This window comes from Quercus lobata, chromosome 2 (genome assembly GCF_001633185.2).
Source record: "Quercus lobata isolate SW786 chromosome 2, ValleyOak3.0 Primary Assembly, whole genome shotgun sequence".
Classification (NCBI taxonomy): Eukaryota; Viridiplantae; Streptophyta; class Magnoliopsida; order Fagales; family Fagaceae; genus Quercus; species Quercus lobata.
The window spans coordinates 1,288,718-1,311,856 of NC_044905.1; the positions used below are offsets into that span (position 1 = coordinate 1,288,718).

A 23,139-nucleotide genomic window follows, 5' to 3' on the forward strand; every position below is an offset into this window, starting at 1 on the left:
TTAAGAAACACCTTAAAAAAAAATTCTTGGAACCGCCACTTCCTCTAGCAACGGTATTCGTGATGGTGTCCATTTTAATGAATCTCCTTATCTTGTTCCCTATAGTGCGTAAGATGTCAGGATGAAAAAATTCAATGGGTAAATCCGGTAGCCGAATCCATGCAACCAAGGAGGCCACCTTGGCTTTTGCTGCCTGGAATTCGGGTTCCCATTTATGCACCGACAGATAGTTTTCGCCTACGAACCATGGACCTCGTTCTAAGACATTTAGATAATCAGTGGCCTAGGTAAATTTAACAAGGAAAAATTCATGACCCAAAAACCTGTAAGACGTGTAAGCAGAACTTTGTAACCAAACAACTTACCCGCCACCTTGACTATGATACTGCTTTTCCAAGGAGCATAAATTTTCTCTCTAACATGGGATAGCAAAGGGATAATCTGTTCAGTTGGTGCCGCAACCCCGTCCTCTATGTGTTCCATCTCCAGGTCGTCCTCGAGGATAGGGAGGGGAATGGACTCCTCCTCCGCCATGTCTTGCATGAGTGCTTTTTTGAAGAAGGTAGGTGCTAGCTTGGTTGATACTCCAGCCACGGGTGTGTCTGGGAAGGAGTGATCATGGAGACCCGGGTGCCCAGCGGCTGATAAAGGATGTTCCTGGCGTCGTTTAGGTGAAGTAGGTGGAGTAGATATTGCATTTCAAAGCAGTTCAGAGGCGTGATGTGTGCTTCAGAGGTCATGTCTATTAAAAAAAAATGTAATTCTTTAATTGTTATAAGATAGGGTAGGATACTAGGATATTGAAGATGCGTAAGATGCCTCCGATCTTATTATTACTTCTTTTTAAGAAAATTTTAACTTATGACATTCGTTCTTAATGATAACTTTTTAGCTAATAATAGTTTTTTATCATCAAATTAAGTAAAGATTGAACTCAGATTTTTTATTCAACTATCGGAAACTTTACCGATTGAACTAACTAAAACCTACGATGATTATTATCTATCATCATTATATTAGTGAAGTTCTTTTGGTGTAGATAAAATTTCGAACCTAAGTGTATAAAAATCATTCAGCTCACTTGGTACAAAAATTGAAAAAATTTAAACTAAATGGGACATGTAGTGTAAAATTAAACTCTAAATTTATTTTTAGAATACTAAGTATTTTAACACACATATATTGAATTAATTAAAATTTAATTTTTACACTAAATTAACTCATTTGGCACAAAAATTTAAAAGCTTAGATTAGATAGGACACGTAACACAAAATTAAACTCTAATTGGATTTTCTCCCAACTTTGTCTATTAATATATATATATATATATATTTATGAAGTTCTTTCGTTGTAGATAAAATTTCAAACATAAGTTTATACCCTGGTAAAAATAAATAAATAAATAAAAACCCTTTACTTATTGAATTAACTATTAAAAAATGTCTTTACATTAAATGATTTGTCATTTTGATGATGTACTACCTTATACCTTAGGAAAAATCTCTCATGCGCCTAGCGCATGAGATACCACCTCTATTCATTATTAGTTGTACTTTTGAATGATGTCAATCACAAATATAAGATTCATATTAAAACTTATCCTATTTTTAATTACTTTGAAAGATATTTGTATGGTCATCAATCCACTAGCTCATTGATTGGTGGCCCATGGGTCGTAGATCGAATAAAGGTCATTTAGTGGGCCCAATGCACACTGCTTGGCCTAAGGTAACTGTGAACTATTTCAACCTTAGGATCCAGTGTTGCTCGGAGCCTGTTCTAAGGTATCTCAGTAATGCCTTAGAGGAGGTTGCCCGCCGAACAACATCCGGCATCTATTGCGAGATCCAAAACCAACACATCCATTCCCAAAGTGAGACCTTCTTTGTGTCAGGAATAATCCCAAAGGGCTCCACTTACACGAAAAACCACCTAACGTAATCAAAGCAAACCACTAAGGAAGCCTATAAATAGAGGACGAGGAGAAGAAAGAGGGGTTGGACATTTATGGGTGAGATATCAGAAAATAAGAGAGAAAACTAAGAAAGAGGAGAGAAAAAGAGAGAGCTTGTTCGGGGAAGTAATAGGAAACCGTCTGAATGGTATAAGAATTGTGCTTCTAGGAGTTTCTCATTGTAGGATTCTCTTTTGGGTTGAGTGTGATCTTAAATAGTGAATTTCAGAATTTTTGCTAAATCTACTAAATCTGTTCTTTGATAGTTGAACTGCTATGTGGAATCCCTGCCATCTGTGACATATGTAGGTTTTGTTCTTGAGTTGTTGTCAAAGCTTGCTTTTATGTTCCTTACTCTAATGGCGGGGTTGCAAATTCATCCTCCCTCCCCCCTTTCCAACCCTCCACTTTCTCTATTTTTTAGGTTCTTGTTTCAATGTTTTGTCTATCATACTTGTCTTGTCCATTTCAGGTTCTTGAAGAAATCAGGCCCTATCTGGTAGGGGCAGTTGGTAGATCTCTTGAACTGGTGGCAATTAAGGAACCAATAGTCAAAGTAAGGATAATAGGACCAGCTGCAGGAGTGATGACTGTTCGTGTTGCTGTTACACAGAAACTGCGAGAGAAAATTCCAGCAATCGTAGTAGTTCAATGTTTGCAAAATCCCAGGGAGAAACCAAAATAAATAAATAAATAAATAAAATAAAATCCTGTTGTATTCTTGCAATTTTTTATCACAGCATCTTGCAAGTAAAGAAGCATCTATACAACTCCGTAAAAATTTTGTGATAGTTTCATATAATATGTATAGTTTAATATTTAGTGGGCTAACAAAGTTGAGAAAATTCTTGTTAATGGAAATTTTGGTTGCTGAAGAGATTGTTAGCCATTTCCATGTTCAAACTTTAAATGTTAAATTTGTTTTGGCTATTTAGTATCTGAGCTTGATTTTGGTTCAACCAAAAGGATGATTGGTGTGTGAGGAGTTATTTGGGAATATATTGTCCAAAAATGTGTGGTAGATCCAGGATTTGTGATATATCAAAAATTAAGACCTGTAAACAAGACTCTGTCAGACTTTCATGGCATATCAACACTATAATAGAGGTTGCATGTGCTTCCTCCATCCCCAAAACAAATACAAGCAAAAGAAATATGCAAATTTTGGTTTTGCAAATTGTAATGGGCTAGTGAGTGAGTGAGATTAAAAACTAAGATAGAGAGGAAGAGTGTGAGAGCGAGATTGAGAGTGAGAGGGAGAGTGTGAAAGGGAGATTGAGAGCGAGAGGGAGATTGAGAGATATACTGAGTGAGATTAAAAACTGAGACGGAGAGGGAGTTAAATTTACATAGTGCTCGAGTTTGATGGTTAAGTAACCGATTTGGACTCGAGTTCTATGAAAACGAGTAGGGTGGAGTAAAGTACCCGAGCCAGACTTGTGTTTAAGGAGCTCGGGTACTGTGTATGTAAATAACACAGTACTTAAGTGCAAGAAACTCAATTTTACTCAACACAGAACTCGAGTTTAGCACCATCAAGTTTCAGGTGGAATTTTTAATGTGCAAAATTTCAGCTCAGCCAATGCTAGGGGTGTGCAGAAAATCCACCAACCCACCAAACCCAACCTGACCCAACCCAACTTGTCGGGTTGGGTCGGTTTTTAGGGCTTGGTGGTTGGGTTGGATTACAAAATTTTTTTTATAGCGGGTCGGGTTGGGTTTGGGTCATAAAATTACAAACCCGCCAAATCCGACCTGACCCGACCCACCCATATTTTAATATATATTTAATGAATTAAAAAAAAAAAACCAACTGTAGAGCATTTCCTCAATTCCTACTATCATATATTATATAAAATCCTATTAGTTCTTTTAATATATATATATATATATATATAAATATATTATATAATTAATAAAAAAAAAGTTAAATACGTTTTGTTTATAACTGAGTTAGGAACTCATGTATATTTTGTTTATAAGTGAATTAAGATACTAGTTCATTTATATTTTGTTTATCAACTCAGTTGGATATTTAGACATATTTTGTTTACAACTAAGTTAGAATATTAGTTTATATATTAATGTATATTTATCAACTCAGGTGGTAAGTATGATATTTTTTTTCTGCTCAATTTAATAATAATAGTAATAAAAAAAATTGTCCAACCCATGGGTTCAACCTGACCCAACCCATGGGTTGAATTTTTTTTTACCTACCATGGTGGGTTGAGTCAAAAAATTCCCCTAACCCGACCCAACCGAACCCATGCACACCTTTAGCCAGTGCCACGCTGGCAAACTCACTAGGAACTTGAGTTCACTGAACTCGAGTACTGTTTAAAACTCGATTTTATTAAGTTTAAGTATTGAAAAAGTGGTAGATTGTTAAATATTTTCAATACAATGCTAGATTGCCACAAAGTTTGTAAAAACGTGGTATTTAGCTATTTTCACCAACCAAAAAGGCTAAAATTTGAGGCAACAATACCATACAAAGTTACAAACTAATTACAAGAGTAATTTCTATGTGCACTGAACTGCCTAGCTGGTGGGTTTAATCATAATTTTCTAACTAATGCCACCATCCTGGCCTTTCTTGCCCAAAGAAACACGGTGGCTGCTCCCTTTTAGCAATAATGAACGAAGATGAACAATCTGTCATAAATAAAAAAAGTTTTTTTTAAAAGCAAAATCCATTGAATTTGCCAAATCAGAGCAATAGTGCATGGGACTTCAGTTTAGAACACCTTTCTAAGGACTCCTTTGGTGAAAAAACTTCAGGTTCTCAATCTTCAATCCTTGTGTTATAAGTGAAACTTGGAAATACTGTTGCCACACTCAGATCCCTGGAGTATGTTACAAATATTAACAAGCACAGTCAGTATAAGATTTCTGGAATCAACAAAATAGTTGGGCAGGCCCATAGATTCAAAGAGGCCAGGAGTAAATGAATTAATTGGGGGACAGAAATATAATGTAAAGACATGGATACATCAAATAAGGTAGTGTCATGTTCTTCAAGAGGTTTGCGTTTCTAAGAACAAAATCCTTCCACTCTTCGGTATTGATTCTATCATCCTTGTCAGCATCAGCATCTGCAAATGTCTGCAAGAGTGATCTTATGAGTACTAGTGTGTTCCAAACAATGACATAAGTTAGAATAATCAAATTTAGATAAATTCTTACACTGTCAATGATAGCCTCAAGAAGATCATCTGACAATGTTATACCAGATTCCATTAAAATGACAATTACCATTTGCTTAACCTGATATCAACCAAAGGCTGCCTTTAGCTAAAAGAACCTTTGGGGAACATAAAATGGCTTAGGCATTAGTCTTTGAAAAAAATTGCTATAGAACCAAAGCCTACAAAGTATACTTACTTCTTCTCGCTCTATAAACCCAGTTTGTCTCAGATCATTCGGCCTGAATGCAACTGCAAGAACTCAACAAGAAACACAGATTGATGGACCCATGAATTGCAGTTGACTGTATAAAACAAAAGATTGTCTCTTGAACACCTAACAATCAATTTTTTCTTCCATGGGAGCATTGGGATGGAAGACACTGAGTGCATGGACAAATTCGTCAAATTCAATGACACCATTTTTCTTTTCATCAAAAAGATCAAAAACCTAGAAGAGCACAAGTAATAGTTTAATATATTTTAGAGAGAGAAACTAATATTCACACGTAAAATCTCTTTTGTCCGGAGCTTACAGCAAAGCAATAGACAAACTCTTTACCAGTAACAAGGGAAACTTGTTATCTTATAAAAGCCTTTTTTTTTTTCAATGTGGCTTTTATTCCACTACAAACTATTACTATAGTTCAATTGTTGAATTGTTACTGCTATCATAGTTTAATACGACCAAGCAATAAATTTGAAGCAAAATGCTCACAACAGAAGGGGAAGAGGGTAGAAGAAAAAGATAAAAGTTGTTACAGTCCATTTACCCTGTCCAGAAAGAGATTTTCATCGCTTGGAGTTTTGAACAGTGCTAAATGAAGCTCTTCCTACAAGATAACAAACATAAATTATAACTATATACAACTATTGATTAAAATTAAACCTAAACCTTGTGAATATGTGATCAATGTTAATGTGTCCACAAACTATCAATCAACCCCACTGCATACTAAATTTGGGTGATGATCATGTATATAAGTTTTAAGTGCCAATTGATTATGTATGCCCTTTCTGCTTCTTCTTTTCTCTCTCTCTTTCTCTTTCATAAAAAAATAAGTTCACATCATCAGCCAAACCTAAATTTTTTTGGATAGATTTGTCTCACTGACTCAAGAAACACTAAACCAAATCCTCCTCTAAACCAAGCCTTAACCCCCCACCAACCCGTAAAAGTCCAATCTGAAGTATTAATTTCAATTTTCATAACTTGGTCATCCTAATTATACCATGTATCCCTGAACTTGTCAACTAATTACTCATGAAAAGGGAAAAACCATACTACCTCTCCATTTAGACACAACAATAAGTTTTATTTTCATCCAAAAAACACACACACATAAGTCATATGTGAACTTCTAAGCTTAAATACTCATCTTAAATAAAAAGTAACTTATGGCAATCACAGGCCAAATGAAAAAAAAAAAAGGAAAGGAATCCCTGAAATGCATCATCCAGCAAAAAATAACACAACCAGACCAATTCCCAACAATCAAAATCTATTTACCTTTTGAATCAACCCATCGTCAATAATTGAACTACTCAACTTCTTAAACAGCTCGTATAATGCCTCAACTTCATTCACAGTAACTGCATCATTAAGAGCATATGCATTAGCTCATATAAAATAACATAAAGTCGAAAATATAGTCAATAAAACCCAAAAATCACCTACATCAGATTATAAACTAGTTATGCTAATGCTTTTGCAAATATACAAGTTATAGTAGTAGTTCATGCAAAATAAATTTTTATTATTTCTTTTCATTTATTGACGGTGAAGAAAGATGGTGGATGGTGATTATTGTATGCAAAAAAACGATAAACAATTAAAAATTTTAAGAATAATTAATATTATAATGAAATATAATATACTTTTGTTTTTGCAGATGCAAAAAAATGTAATACAAATTTTGTATTATAATGAATTGTAACATGAGTACATACAGTAAAATAAATTCTAAATGACATGTTAAATTATCTAAACAAATAGCACCATCAAAAAATAACATAGACTACCACTCAACGAGTTGGAAGAACTTTCAAAAAGCACTTACAGATGGTTTCGTTGGCTAAGCAAGCTATCTCTTCAAAGTGGTTCCCGCAGTTCTGGAGGCATGGTGGCCTGCACTTGAACCAACCCTTGAAAGCGAATATCAAACACTCAAAAATGGCTATAAGCGGTACAAACACCACACAGACACGCTCGCATATTGTCAAAGAACTTGATTCCTGTACAATAAACAAAACACATCATTCATATATATATATATATATATATATATATATATATATATATATATATATATATATATTATGGATTTTACTAACGTGTGTCAATAGTATACTAGTTTTGACAACTTTTTCAATTCTCGATAAAATTTTTTTAAAAACGGAATTTGTTAACCGGACCGAAATTTATTGCATGAAAAACAGTAAGCCACCCCCAACAATAATAAAAACTAATGGCTTGTTTGGAAGTTTAGAGAGGGAGGAGAGTAGAGGGGAGTAGAGGGGAGGAGAATAGTGGAAAGTAGAGTAGAGGGTAATGGTTCCCCTTCCCCTTGTTTGAATGTTTTTAAAATTAGTAAGGGAGAAGGGAGTAATTAGCTCTTTCCCTTATTTGGATGTTTTAAAAATTAGGATGGAGAGAAGAGGAAATGATTAAAATAGACGAATTTACCCCTATTTGAAAATGGACTTGCAACATTGGTCTATTATTAATTTAGAAATGGTAAATTGGAAAATTTATCTAGTCAATAATTTATCTACTCTACTTAAAAATGAGGGGTTAGAGATGGTTGAAGCCCCTCTAAACCCCTCCAAACTCCTCCCCCTCCTTTCTTAAAAAACTTCCAAACAAGGTAATTGAATTACTTTCCCTCCCTCTACTCTACTCCCCCTCCTTTTTTAAACTTCCAAACAAGCCATAAAACCAACGACGAAAGTAGGTGGTATTTACTAAGTAATCCATGTTTGGTTCAACGAGGTCTGTTGTGTTAGAGTTTGAAGTTGTACCTCGTACATATATATTTTAATGGATGGAGATTTGCAGGTGATGATGTAAAGAGAAAAAGATGAGGAAGGAAAGGAGAAAGAGAAATGAATTGATTGATGACGGGACTTGTGATTCCGTACGCCGACGACTCTTTTATTTTGAGTTCTAGCGCCATTTCTTCCTAATTGACTTATCCCTATGAAAAAAGATACCATAATATCAAAGAATTAAGTACAAAGAAAATTATATGCCACTTAGTAGGTGTTTAATTCTTATAGGGTTAGAATATTACCCTGCTTCCTTTTGAAACCCGAACTGAACCGTATGGTCCGAACGGGTTAACCGAAAACTTTTCATTAAAACGGTTCTTTTAGCTCTCAAAACTGGCATATGTAGAAAAAGCAACCTATGAACCGTGGTTGAACCTTCCGGTTTTGAAAACCGTGGATGGTTCTTAGAGGTTTAACCAAGTTAGATTTTTTTTTTTTTTTTTTTTGGGGATGCTTACCATCGTAGTTGAGATTGTTGAAGCTTCTCTCAACTATGGTGAGATGCAGTCAAATCTTGAGCTTACATCTCCATTTCTTCTTCTTCTTCTTCTTCTTCTCTCTCTCTCTCTCTCTCTCTCTCTCTCTCTCTCTCTCTCTCTCTCTCTCTCTCTCTCTCCATTTTTGTTGTTTTTGCATTTTGGGTCTTCTGAAGTCTGCTATTTCTTTGCAAATGAGATGATGAACGGTTGGCTATCAAAGACTCAAAGTATAAAGTGTCAAATACTTGTACCAAATGCTTGGCTGTCATCCATCAACTTGGGCTTTGTATTAGTATTTAACTAATTTTTTAATGGGAAAATCTACCAATCTTCCATATTTTACAATTTTGTTTTTAAAATTTTAAATTTCATAAGTAGTTGACCATTTAAATGGATTTCACAGTTTACCACTACAAAAGTTAAGTCTTTTTGTAGTAGTACTCTAATTATATAATGTAAGCCAAAATGTAAAACTCACCCTCTGAGTTTCACAACTTTTCATTTCAGTCATTTAAGTTTGCATTCAGTCATTTCAGTCCTCTAAGTTTCAAAGATTTTCAATTCAGTCTTCTGTTAAATAACAATCCATTTTTCCGTTTACAACCTGAAAATGACCCATTTTGAACTGATTTTAAATTTTAATTAATTATTTTTTCTTAATTTAAATAAAAATAAATAAATAAATAAAACCAAACGGGCCAAACCCCAAACATCTCTACCCAGCTCTCATCAATGGCTTCCATACCCAATAAGTCAACAACGAAAATCCTAACAAAATTTATACAAATCCCAACCATTTCTATCAAATTCTAATAGATCACTTGCAATCATCTCTCTCTACACCTTTTCTTCTATATACTCTCCCACCACTCTATATTTTCACTCTCACACTTCTGAAACCAAAACCCAGAATTCCTTTTTCATTTTCACCACCATGGCCATGAATATTTTCGACCATGAAGTGAACCAAGACACACACCCATGACCTATTCAAAGTCGCACTCAACTTCGACCAAATCAAAACCTTCGTCACCCATACTCCCCACATAGTCAACTCCTAGCTCTCCGACATCCACTGCATCTACTGCCGCTGTCTCCACTACCTCATCGTTGGCCTCCAAACCTCAATTCACCAAAGCTACTCTGTTAATTTGTTTCATAATCGTCCTCTCACCTTCCTATGACTTCTTAGTTATCATCCCCTTCTCTCCCTTGCTCGATGGAAAAACTTTGGGGTTTGGTTTTATTTTTAATTTTTGGTTTTTTATTAATTAATGTTTTTAAAAAAAAATTAAGAAATAAATAAATAAAATTTAAAATCAATCCAAAATAGTGTCGGTTTTAGGTGTTAACGGCAAAAATGGATGGCTATTTAACAGAAGGACTGAATTGAGAAGTTTTATGAGCCGCCTGAATGATCATGACAGTATCCAACATACTATGAATGCTAGAATCACCTGAAGTAAAAGGTAGAGGATCAACTGCAGCAATGGGATCGACATACTCCTCAGCTGTGGGATCACCTGAAGGAGGAGGAGGAGGAGGTGCAGCACCTAAGGAAGACTCTACTCTAGGCATTTAGAGCTAGCTTTCATCTAAGCTGCTCTTTGCCTAAGGAAGGTAGCACCTATGAGAGCTATAATGTGTATAGGCTCAAAAGCAGGAAACTCATCTTATCCTAGATGTAACAAAATCCGATGTATAAAAACAGGAAAGAAAATACCATGTGCTGTAGAACTACTCCTATAAACCTCAACCAAGGATCGAATAAAAAGAGTAGGAAAACTCATAGGAGTATCAGTCACAAGGGCATACAAAAATGCACATCTCTCAATAGGAATGGTGTGCCAGTCAGAGATGGGCCAGATGGAATGACAAGAAATCTAGAAAAACAAATAATGAATCTTAGTAAGCCCATGAGAGGTAATCCGAGGATCAGTACCTCACTGAATGGAAGTACCAGTGAGATATGACATAATGTCATCAAGAGGAGGGGTCTCATCATAAGGGTAGACTAGTTGTAGTACTAAAAGTACCCCAAGAGCAGAGGCCACTACTGAAGGAGTAATAGTATACTCTTCACCCCTTATCCAACTCATCACATATTGATTGTTGGAATCATCGGAGTGGACAGAGAGATTTGAATAGAACTCTCTAATCAAGGCAGCCGGAGGAGGATGAGAAATATCTAACAAAGGGAGCCAACCCCTATGCTCAAACTTTCTCCTAATTTCAGGGTCTAACTCATCTAACACAACATTCCTCTTAGCCCACACAGACCTAAAAATGTTTAACTTGTCATAGGCCTCTTGGTTTTTCTCAAACCGAAACCGCTCACTATCAAAGATTGGGGTAAAGGTGGAGGTGGTTTTCTTATTGGCTCTAGTCTTCCTAACCATGATGCTAAGGAAAGGAAAGGAAAGATAGAAAAGAAACCAAAGAAAGAAACACAAAGAAAACCAAGGGCAGACTGCATCAGACAGGGTTAGAGAGAAAACAACAATTGAAAATATCAATCTATATGATGCATGAACAAAATTAACAAATGATGCATGCTCTAATGCATTGAGAACAATTCAATTATACTTCATAAATCAAGAATTTGACTTGAACATAGAGTTTAGAACAAAAACTTCAAATTTTGAAAACCCACTTTCAAAAATTTAACCAAATTGAGTAATTAATCATTACATTAGATAGAAATCATCATATAATGACACAATCAATCAATTTCACAAGTCAATTTTACCAATTACAGTCCAATTGAACAAAATTCTTAATTTCAAGTAGTTTCAAGCCCTAGAATTTCAAATTGTTCTCAACTCACCAAATTAATCAAATTAAAGTAAGGGAAACATGTTTACATCATCTTAGAACAAAATCCCAATGATCAATTTGGAAAGAAACCAACTCAAAAATCAAAAACCCCAAATTCCTATAGGTCCGAAAATATCCCTTAAAATGCATGAAATATGGGAATAAAACGAAAAAGAAAGGGTAGAAATGTCATACCGGCACAAGAAGACAAAAACCTTGAGAAAAATTTGGAAGAAAACAATAAAAAAATCAATTAAACTAGATCGGTCGAAGAGAGAGAGCAAAAAGCCTTTTTGAAAAATTTGAATCAAGTGAAGAACACGTGAGAAAAGCTTATTTTAAAAAGCACTCTGACCGATTTTCAATCGGTTGAAAATTAGATTCGATCGATCGAAAATCACATTCGATCAATCTAGTATCAATTGAGTAGCGATCGAGCCAGGCAGATTCAAACCAAATTTTTTATCGCAATTTCGATCGATCGAGCAACAGGTTCAATTGATCGAAAATCTGGAAAAATCAATTTTTTTGGAAAAAGAGCATTTTAATGCAGAAACTCCTCAAAGCACAATATTTTATGAATAGAATGCATGAGTATAAGATGAAAAGTTTTTCAAAAACCCTTGAATTCAACCCAGATCTTCCAAAAACAAGATTTTCAATCAATTTGTCCTCAAAACTCAGACATTAAACACATTTTGCATTAAAATCAATGAACTTTTAATCTTGGATGACCACAATGCGTGTAACTAGAATAGCTTGAGATACATGTAAAGTGATAAGTAAATAGTGATCAATCACAATTTCTATAAAATTCATCACATAAGTTTGAAAGTGACTATTACCTAAAGAGTTACATCATATAGCTTTCACATCTCCTAGAAAACAAGCTTGCAATCATATAAGTTTCTTGTTTTGCCTCATAATATACACACCAATTTTATTTCAATTTGAATTTTATTATAACCAATGATGTACACACCAATTTTATTATTTAAACCAAGGCTACACCTTATGTTCTTTTTGTACATGTACTACACTTTCTTGAGTACAAAATCATATGTTATGCATTAAGATGTTCATGATTGGCTAGTAAACAGTGATGAAATGGTTATTTATGCCTTTCTCTTAGAATTATTTAGTCCTTACAATCAAAAGCATGTGACTTCAAGATCAATATCAAGTGATCAAAAACTATAAATAACTCCTACACAACATGCACTACAAAGCTAAAACTAGCAAGGTGCAATAAAATAAGCTCATCCAAGCTAAACAAGTTACATAGACATATTATGTAAAGATAATGTGACCAGCCTTGATTTTAAATCTAAGAAAAATAATGCAAAACACATTTTTCCTTCCTCCCCCCCCCCCCTTTTTTAATTTTGAAAAGAATTAACAAAAATAAACTAGCAAGAAATGCATGAATGTTATGCAATGCAAATCTTAAAAACAAAGAAAACAAAAATAACAAAGAAGAATGGTCACAAAGAATAGTGAGATAAAACACAAGGACCATGTTAGAAAGACTTAATTAGATCGAGCATTTTGCATCCAAAACTTTTTAAATGAAACTCTTGTATTGGAGTTATTATTCATATTATAATGTTGAGCAACTCCAGGATTGGAATAAAGGTTTAAAGTCTTTACCAACTCACCAATAAGTACCATGGGATCTTGTGCTTGAGGTACAGATACTTTTGATTTATTTACTCGCTTAGCAATTTGCAATTTGAAACAGTTTGGACGAATGTGTCCAATCTTTCCACAAAAATAACAAACCCATAAAGGTCTATCATGCTCCTTATTCTTAGGAATGGTAGGATTTTTAAGTTTAGACTCTTTAAGATAAACCCTAGTCTTCTTAGAAGGTGTAACTTCTACTGGTTTGACAATTTCACTAGTGGAATGCTCAGAAGAAGAAACAAAGTTTGTGGAATGAGTCTTAGGCACAAAGATGCTATCTTAAAAACCTAGATTAGTTTTGTCTAAGAGAGACTTCTGAATACTCAACATGTGTTCAAGTTTAGAATTAGCATACCTATTTGTTTGTTCTCTAGCAACAGATAATTCAAGTTCCAAATTCTTAACTTTATCAAGTAATAACATGTTCTCAGTCTTCACCTTATCAAGAAATTCATTAGCATCAAACAATTTCAAGAGCAAATTTTTCTTATCAAGTTCAAGAGAAGCAATTTTCTGTAAACCTAAATCAATATTCATTGCATCCTTTGCAGCAACCTTGCAAAACTTATTATAGACTTCTTACAGATTAGCATTCTTAGAGAGTTCCCTATCAGAAGGGTTCTCATCAACCACAACACTTTCACCAACTATAACAGTAGTTGTGAAAGCAATGAAGTTTCCATCCACATCATTACCAAACTCATTATCAGAAATTTCATCATCACTAAGGGTTACAATCATAGTTTTACCCTTTTATCTCTAGAATGTAGGACATTCTAATTTCACATGACCATACCCTTAACAACCAAAACATTATTGACCCATAGAATTATTAAAGGTTTGACTTACTTTCTCTTTAGGTTTATCAGTATTGTTTGCTTTAGTGGGTTCATTCCTCCTAAAATTCCTAGGTTCAGCATTATTTTTACTTCTTGTCCTTCCGTTATTTTTTCTAAGAAAATTTCTAAAGTTCTTGGCAAGATATGCAATCTCTGTATCAGAGAGTTCATCATCAAATCCATTCTTATCAACATCATCAACTGACTTAAGAGCCATTGATTTGGATTTATTTGTCTTGGGTAGGTCTAACTTATAGGACTGGAAAGATCCTACAAGTTCATCAACAGGGATGGAGTCCAAATATTTGCTTTCAGTTATGGCAGTCACTTTGGGTCTAAAGTCTTCAGTCAAGGATCTAAGTATCTTTTTAACAATCTTAGGTTGATCATAGATTTCACTCAAATTATAAGCAGAGTTAACAGTATCATTCAGTTTAGTATATAGAATTCATCAAAACATTCATCATCAGACAATCTAATACTTTCAAATCTAGTAGTTAACTGCTGTAGTTTGTTAATCTTAACTGCCTTTGTGCCTTTATGCACAGTTTGGAGAATATTCCATGCAATATGAGCAATCTCAACATTAGAGATTCTATTGAATTCCTCTTTAGAAACAGCATTATAAATAGCATTCATGACTTTACTATTAAAAGTGGCTGCTTCTTTCTCGGAAGTTTGCCACTCACTAACAGGAGTAGTGGGCTTCTCTCATCCATATTCAATGGAATTCCAGATTCTCTCATCAATAAATTTCTAGAATGCTTTCATCCTTACTTTCCAATAGGCATAGTTGTTCCCATCAAAATGAGGTGAGATCACAAGAGAGTGACCGTGTTCCATGACAACAGGGGTCAAGAATCAACTCTTAGATCAAAGGATCTAAATGCTAGAGCTAACCCGCTCTGATACCACTTGTACGTCTTTAGACCCCTTAAAACACAAGTTGTTTAACTTAGTTATTTAGCTAAGTGATTACTTAGGTAAATTATTCAAATCTAGGTTAACACAAGTAAATCATATCATGTAAATAATATGGAAAATAAATAACACATGATTTGATAACCCAAGAAAACCAAATCGGTAAAAACCTGGGGAAGATTTAACTTAGCCTCAAGGTAAAACAGATACACTATGAAAGAATTGAAGTTTTACAATAGCGACTTAGACCACTAACATTCTATTGCTATCTCGAGTAGAAAACTTATTATCACGACCACGTGACAGCTTCGAGTCCACAGATTACTTCTTTCTTGGATTTACAGCAACCACAAGTACTCCCACTTGTGTTTTTCTTTAAGCATTTTATGCAGCAACTGAAGCGATCACTAAGCTCTCGACATCAATCTTGATCTTCATAACTCTAAGTGTATATAAAGGCAAACACCTTTAGATTTCACAAGAGATTCACACACATAGCATATCAACAACCTCTAAAATGTGGCTAGAGTTTTTCCTTTTATACTTAAAGCAAAACATAAAACTCCACATGTCATATGGGCTTTGGCTGAGTTGGAAATTCTGCAAAAAAAGCATTCTACACGAGCTTCGATCGATCGAGTTTAATTTTCGATCAATCGAGCCTTGCAGAATTTGAACAGTAATTTTTTGCAATTACTCAATTCCAACTTTACACATAAATTACTTTGAGCAGCTTAAATCTAGACTCTAAGTTTTGATCATGGTTTATCAACATTACATATTGAAGTTCTAATATATTTAGATCATAAATCCTTAGAACCTAACATTTGGTATGTTCCAAACAAAAATTTTCAATGTTTAAATAGAGTCTTTGAAAAGCTTGTATTTTGGAATTTTAGTAAGAAGCTTTGCCGTGTTGTACTTTTTTGGGTAAAGATTAAATAATTTTTTTTGTGCTCTATCACATGTTTAGTTCAACATGCAGCCATAACCTATAACTACATGTCATATTTATAAAGGAAGAGATTAAGAGGCTGTTTGGATGAATTTTTTTCATCACTTAATATCCATAACTCATCACTCATAACTCATCACTTAATTTTTCACACCCGTTTGGCACCATCACTCACTTTCCATCACTCAATATTTTTCACACTATTTGTGGGTCCCATAATTGTCACTCGGTGCAATTTTTTTTTTTTGCCAGTACCCAAACTCACTGAACCCAAAAAAAAAAAAAAAAATGAACGCACACACCGAACCTAGTGAAGAAAAAAAAAAGATGATCAAAAGTTGCGACTTTGACTAACAGTGGGTCCCTCCATGTAGTGTTATTTACGGAAATGTCATTGAGTTATGAGTTTTGGAAACTAAAAACAGCTAAAATGTGCTTTCAGTTTCCATAACTCATAACTCAAAAATCAAATAATTGAGTGATGGAAACAGAGTTATCGTACGCCAAACAGATATTGAGCTATGAGTTCCACCATTTTTGAGTTATGAATTATGGAAACTGAGAATTGAGTTACAGAAATAGGCCATCCAAACAGCCTCTAACATTCTCAATCCCTATGATGAGCCGTGCAGCATTAAAATACCATAGAAGTTCAATTAGTTCTAGATTGGTAATAAAAAATAGTGAATAATTCACCTTTAGCAATAAAAAATGGTGAATAATTCACCTTCAGCAATAAAAAATGGTGAATAATTCAAGGAATCTATTAGTATTACGTAAGGGACTAAGTCAGTAAAGTGACATAGCTAGAAAATAATTGAAGACGCAATGTCAATGATTTGAGAAGTGATTTATTTTAAGGCTAGAAAACGTGTAAATAATCCCCAAATTCATGAGATATCCATAAAATAAACTAAAACAAAAATTTGAGATATATGCAATGAAAATGTAATTTTTCACATATACAAAGGCCCACAAAAGAGAACATGATCTATAAGAAAATCAAGGAATATTCAGGATGAATTCGACATATTGGCCATGCTTTAATTGATCGGTTAGTATATTTGATTATGAGTCCGTTTGGATACAACTTATTTTGCTGAAAACTGAAAACTGAAAATACTGTAGTAAAATCATTTTTAAATGTGTGAATAGTTTTGTGAGACCCATTTTTAATTTTTTTTTCTGAATAAAGTGATTGTGGATCCCGTGAACAGTGCATGAACAGTACTCTTATTTCTTGAAACAGTGAAACGCGTGCATCAAAAAAAAAAAGGAAAGGAAAATGTGAAACGCAAAAACACTGGATGCAGACTCAGTTCCCAAACGCACACTATGTCTAAGTTTTTTAATGGCGAAAACCACATTTTCGTCCTTACATTTTCATGCAATTTCCACTTTGGTCCCTAACTTTTATTTTCACTGCTTTTAGCTCCTATCCTAAAAAACGCGTCTCGTTTTTGTCCCTGCCGTTACATCAGAGACTAAAAATGCACACATGGCAAATGGAAAATGCACACGTGAAAATATAGGGACGAAAATGTAGTTTTCGCCTTTTTTTTTTTTTTTTAACCTTACTTTTTCTGTGAATAATTATACTTTAACCAGTTTAAAAAAAAAAAAAAAAATTATACTTTAACCAACTTCAAACAAATTAGCAAATCAGCAAAATGGTCATCCAAAAGCACTAAAGAAAGACTTCTTCAAGCTCTAATTTAAATTGCATCAGATAAACATTATACGAATCGAGACAAATTCTGTACACAATCAGCAGCATTTGATTACCCAAGGATAAAAAAAAACACACACACACACACAAGGTAACCAAAAGGCTAAAGTTTGAGGCAACAATGCCATACAAACTAATTACAAGAGTAAGTTCTTTGCAGGCTGAACAATGCATGCTTTGAATGGTGCTGCTTAATTATAAAGCTTCTCCTGGCCTTTTTGCACCAAAGAAAGCATAGCGGCTACCCCTTTTTAGGGGTAATGAACAATGATGAACAATCTGTCATGATTCAAAACAATTTTTATTAGCAAAATTCATTGAATTTGCCAATCAAAGTAACACTGCATGGAACTATAGCTTAGAACACCTTTATAAGGACTCTGTTGATGGAAAAACTTTAGGTTCTCAGTCTTCAACCTTTGTGTTAAAAACAAAACTCGGAAATATCGTTGTCAGATCCCTGCAGTATGTACAAATATTAACAAGCACAGTCAGTACTTCTTCAAGATTTATGGAATCAACAATATAGTTGGGCACATAGATTCAAAGAAGAGTAAAAGAATTAATTGGGGGTAAAATCGCATGTAAGGGTGCAAGTTGCATACTTCAAATAAGGAAGAGTCATGTTCTTCAAGAGGTTTGGGTTTCTAAAAACAAAATCCTTCCACTCTTCGCTATTGATTCTACCATCCTTGTCGGCATCAGCATCTGCAAATGTCTGCAACAGTGATCTTATGAGTACTAGTATGTTCCAAACAATGACAAAAATTAGAACAATCAAATTTGGATATATGCTTGCTTACCTTGTCAATGATAGCCTCAAGAAGATCATCTGACAATATCATATCAGATTCCATCAAAATGGCAATTACCATTTGCTTAACCTGATATCAACCAAAGGCTGCTTAGCTAAAATATTACATATGCACTCAAGGTTTCAAAAATCAGTACCTTCAGGAACATAAAATGGCTTACAATTTAGTTTTTGACAATAATTGTTATAGAACCAAAGACTACAGAGTATACTTACTTCTTCTCGCTCAATAAACCCAGTTTGTCTCAGATCATACAGCCTGAATGCAACTGCAAGAACTCAACAAGAAACAAAGATTGGATAGATCCATGAATTGCACTCAATTGTATAAAACAAAGATTGTCTCTTGAACACTTACAATCAATTTTGTCTTCCATGGGAGCATTGGGATGGAAGACACTGAGTGCATGGACAAATTCGTCAAATTCAATGACACCATTTTTCCTTTCATCAAAAAGATCAAAAATCTAGAAAAGCACAAAAAGTAGTTGAATATATATACTAATAAAGAAAGGAATTGGTTGTTATGGATTCACATCACGAGAAAACAAAGAACATTTAATTTCTCAAGTTTTTGTGTAGATGTTGGCATGTAATTTCAGTAACTAGATAGAAAATAAATGGATCTAGCATCAAGCGTGCCACCATAGGTTCAAAATTTAACAACTAGTAACTGTATAAAAAACAGCTGCAACTAGTAAACGCGACTTTTAAAAAAAAAAAAAAAAAAATCAAAGGATCAAAGAGTAAAAAAATAATCCTCTACTAAAAACATTGCAAAAATTTACTATAGTTCAATTGTTGAATTGTCAAGCAATAAATTTGAAGCAATGCCCAAAATGCTCACAACCGAAGGGAAAGAGAGAAGAGGAAGTAGAAGTTGTTCCAGTCCATTTACCCTGTCCACAAAAAAAGATTCTCACCGCTTGGAGTTTTGAACAGTGCCAAGCATAAGACAAGTTTTTTATCTGGAGGTTACAGCTAAAGCATTGGACAAGTTCTTTTGAAAAAAAGAATCTTCAATGTGGATTTTGTTCCACTAAAAATTATCAGTATATAGTTCAACTGTTGAATTGTTACTACTATCATAGTTTCATACCACCAAGGAACCAACCAATAAATTTGAATCAATTCCCAAATGCTCACAACAGAAGGGGAAGAGAGTAGAAGAAGAAGATAAAAGTTGTTCCAGTCCATTTACCCTGTCCACAAAAAGATTCTCACCACTTGGAGTTTGGAACAGTGCTAATTGAAGCTCTTCCTACAAGATAACAAATATAAATTATAGCTATACAACCATTGATAAAAATTAAACCTAGTGACTGTGATAAATGTTAATGTGTACATAAATTATCAATGAATGCCACTGCATACTCAAATTGGAAGATGATTGTTCTTTCATAAGAAAAATTAGTTCATATCATTAGAAAAAACCCAATTTTTAAGGATAGATTTGTCTCACTGACTCCAGAAACACTTGACCTTTCCTCCTCTTAACCAAGCCTTAACCCCCCAATAAAAGTCCAAGCAAGAGACGCATATTGGTCCATTCAATCTGAAGTATTAGCTTTACTTTTCATAATTTGGGTCACCCTAATTATGCTATCTATCAATGAATTTGTCAGCTGATTACCCATGAAAAGGGAAAAACCATACTACCCCTTGGTTAATCATAAACTAACACAACACAAGCAGTATTTTCAATTTTCATCCCAAAAACACACAAACACATTACTTCTTGTGAAAATACTAATCAAATTGAAACAAAAAGTAACTTATGGCAATCACAGACCAAATACTCAACTTCTTAAACAGACGAATTCCCAACAATCAAAATCTATTTACCTTGTGAATCATCCCATCATCGATGATTGAACTACTCAACTTCTTAAACAGCTCATATAATGCCTCAACTTCATTCATAGTAACTGCATCATTAACAAACAACCACAAACAACCATTCAAAACCCACATTGCACATTCCAACAACCTCTTCAAAACGAAAAATTGTCTAATGAGAAGACAGTCTCACAAAAGATTTTCTCCTTCAAAACACTCACAATTAGAGATATCCGATGAAGCAAAATAGCAAATCCATCAATTCAAAATTACATTTTTTTTTTTTTAGACATAGTTTGAAGGAATCTCTTTTGACCCGTTACATTCACATGTAGTATTTATGACTAGTTGAGTTATCTAAACAAGTCGTATGATTATTAAATAAAGTTTTTAAAAAAAGTCATGAAATGGATTGAAGGAACTTCAAAGTCCTTACAGATGGTTTCATTAGCTAAACGAGGTATCTCTCCGGCGCATTTCTTGAGGCGTGGTTGCCGGGGCTCAAAGCAATCGGAGAAAGCGAATATCAAAACCTCAAATATCGCTATAAGCGGTATAAACGCCGCACAGATACGCTCGCCAATTGTCAAAGAACTCGATCCCTGATCAATAAACAAAACACACGTTCATATTGCATACAAAACAGTAAAAAGTCTCTCAAAACAAACCCAACTGCAAAACTAAGGTGCTATAATATTATTATTACCGAGTAATCCATCATTTCCATGATTGCACAAAGCTGTGCGTGTTTGATGAGGTCTGAGTCTGATGAGTTGGTAGTTGTACTTCGTACATTTGAATAGATTCAGATTTGTAGGAAACGATGTAAGAGGAAATAAAGTAATTAAGGAATGACAAAGAGAAGTGGGGTAATTATTGACAAATAGATAGTGCCATAAATGCGTGATTTCTTATTTCAAATAAATTATAAATTTTACTGTAAATTTAATTAATGACAAAATATATGTTTATACCGCTCAAAATATTTAATAATTTTTTAGAGAATTATTGATGGATGGAAACTTGGGATTCCGTCGAGGTTGATGCCAATGTCTTTTTATTCTGTGGATTTGTTCCCCACGTTTTGAGTTCTGACGCCATCGTTTTCCCAATTCTCTACCCCATTCAACATACGACTCGTGTGTGGGTGGCACTAGAAAAAGTCCATATATTAATATTTAACTCCAAGCAGACTTGTCCTTCCCACTTTTTTTTTTTTTTTTTGGGAAAAACTTGTCCTTTCTACTTGGTCCAGAGGAAAATTCTGTAATTCTTTGTTCTTGATATAGATCGGTTTAGGATATGGATACATTTGCTGCAAGATGATTACTCTATCATTACATTTTATTAGAGGTTTTTTTTTTTTTTTTTTTACTTAAGTGAGAATCGAACTAGGGCAACAAAAGTTTCAGTCTAACTGAAATCTAAGTGATAACTATAAATTTAGAGAGACATAAAAATAAAAGTTGTTCCTTCAAAATTCAAATAAACAATATCGAAAATATCTTTATATTAAATGGTTTGTTGTTTTGATGATCCCTACCTTATTGATTATACTTTTGAATTTATTATTGCATTCATTGTTGCTTCTTAGGTTGATATCGATAGGAAAATTATTTTGAAAGTAATGCTCTCTCCATAAGGAGCATTATTCCAAAGTAAGAGATTTGTTGGCCTAATGGAAATTGGCCCAAACACCCCTTGGGTTCAATAAGAGTAACAAAGAGAGTCAAGCTTAAAATTCGCTATACTTGTCAAGTAAAGGCTAGTGAAGAATCGCAAAAAGAAGCCCAAAAGTGCTAGACAAGAAAAAGATAGGAAAATATGAATAATGTTTTAAGTCTTAATCATTTCATACATACAGCAGGATGAAGAATTTAAGAGAGGTGGTAAAGAAGAGAGAGAGAGGGGACTTTATTGTGCTATCCGTACACCAAGACACCATTTATATTATCTTGCTCTTATATGACTTAGACTTTGAGTAATGTAAGTCTGGTGGTTGAGGCAGTGTAGTCGATATCATAACGATACCAGCTGTTATGTACTATATTGATATCAAAACGTCAACGTTTCATACCGGTTTAAATATCGGCTATATACCAATCATATCGGTCAATTTCGGATAATACCTGCCAGTACTGAGTGTACCAGCTAGTACAAAAAAAAGCTCTTTTTTTTTTTAGTTTTGTAATTTTTGAATTTTTATAAGGGCAGAATGGTAACTTATTTGCATTAACTTATTAGCATTATTTGTTTTCTTAGTATGCATTGAACAATTAAGCTTTCTATTTTTTATATTGTGTTTTTTTTCTTCTTTTAATTGATGCTAAAGTCTAAAATCATGAATAATTTGTTCTGAATTGAGGTAATGTTTTATGGTAAACTTTTATATTTATTATAATACACACACATACCTCCATATATATATATATATATATATATATAATAACGTTAAACTCGATACGGTACACCAGTATTGACCGGTACCGAAATATATCGTTCCACTGGTCAAATCGATACAGCCTCCAGTATGAGATTAACTCCCTTAGGTTGAGGTAGTAATAAGAGTTGTTAATGTAAGACTTGATGACAAGGTTTTATATCAAATTTGGGACATCCCTAGGGTCATATTTTGCTTAAGGATCAAAGCTATTAATTGAATAATTGTTGTGGGGCCCAATAGTTTATGGGCCGGGCCCGTTTACTCGTAGGGAGTCCAAAGGCCCAAGCCGAAGAGAGCTGTGGCCCAAGGCCAATAATGTAGAGTATAGGATAGCCTTAAGATACCGCCGAGAACCGCTCAGTCCTCGGCAAACCCAAAGTCCCATCGAAAAGAGGGGCAAAAACGGTATAGGACTAAGTTTGA

General features: G+C 34.1%; 2 protein-coding genes across 3 annotated transcripts; both read right to left on the bottom strand.

The window, feature by feature from the left end:
- Positions 1-4,538: 4,538 nt before the first annotated feature.
- Positions 4,539-8,726, bottom strand: LOC115977920 (calcineurin B-like protein 9). Its single transcript, XM_031099950.1, has 10 exons — positions 8,653-8,726; positions 7,204-7,378; positions 6,654-6,736; positions 5,917-5,976; positions 5,486-5,594; positions 5,343-5,395; positions 5,145-5,225; positions 4,951-5,063; positions 4,706-4,804; positions 4,539-4,613 (listed from the first exon to the last, which is right to left on the bottom strand). Exons 1-9 carry the CDS (start codon positions 8,653-8,655, stop codon positions 4,744-4,746), a joined length of 738 nt encoding a protein of 245 aa, XP_030955810.1. The 5' UTR covers positions 8,656-8,726; the 3' UTR covers positions 4,539-4,613; positions 4,706-4,743.
- An 8,864-nt stretch (positions 8,727-17,590) lies between these two features.
- On the bottom strand, positions 17,591-21,150 carry LOC115971137 (calcineurin B-like protein 9). Of its 2 annotated transcripts, XM_031090854.1 has the most exons (10): positions 20,980-21,150; positions 20,710-20,875; positions 20,280-20,362; positions 19,636-19,695; positions 18,793-18,901; positions 18,651-18,703; positions 18,424-18,504; positions 18,226-18,338; positions 17,988-18,080; positions 17,591-17,899 (listed from the first exon to the last, which is right to left on the bottom strand). In XM_031090854.1, the coding sequence occupies exons 1-9, from the start codon at positions 20,998-21,000 to the stop codon at positions 18,026-18,028; spliced, it is 741 nt and encodes a 246-aa protein (XP_030946714.1). In that variant the 5' UTR covers positions 21,001-21,150; the 3' UTR covers positions 17,591-17,899; positions 17,988-18,025. The 2 variants fall into 2 exon arrangements, with proteins under 2 accessions (XP_030946714.1, XP_030946705.1); XM_031090845.1 differs by having other exon boundaries at positions 17,591-18,080.
- Positions 21,151-23,139: the final 1,989 nt, after the last annotated feature.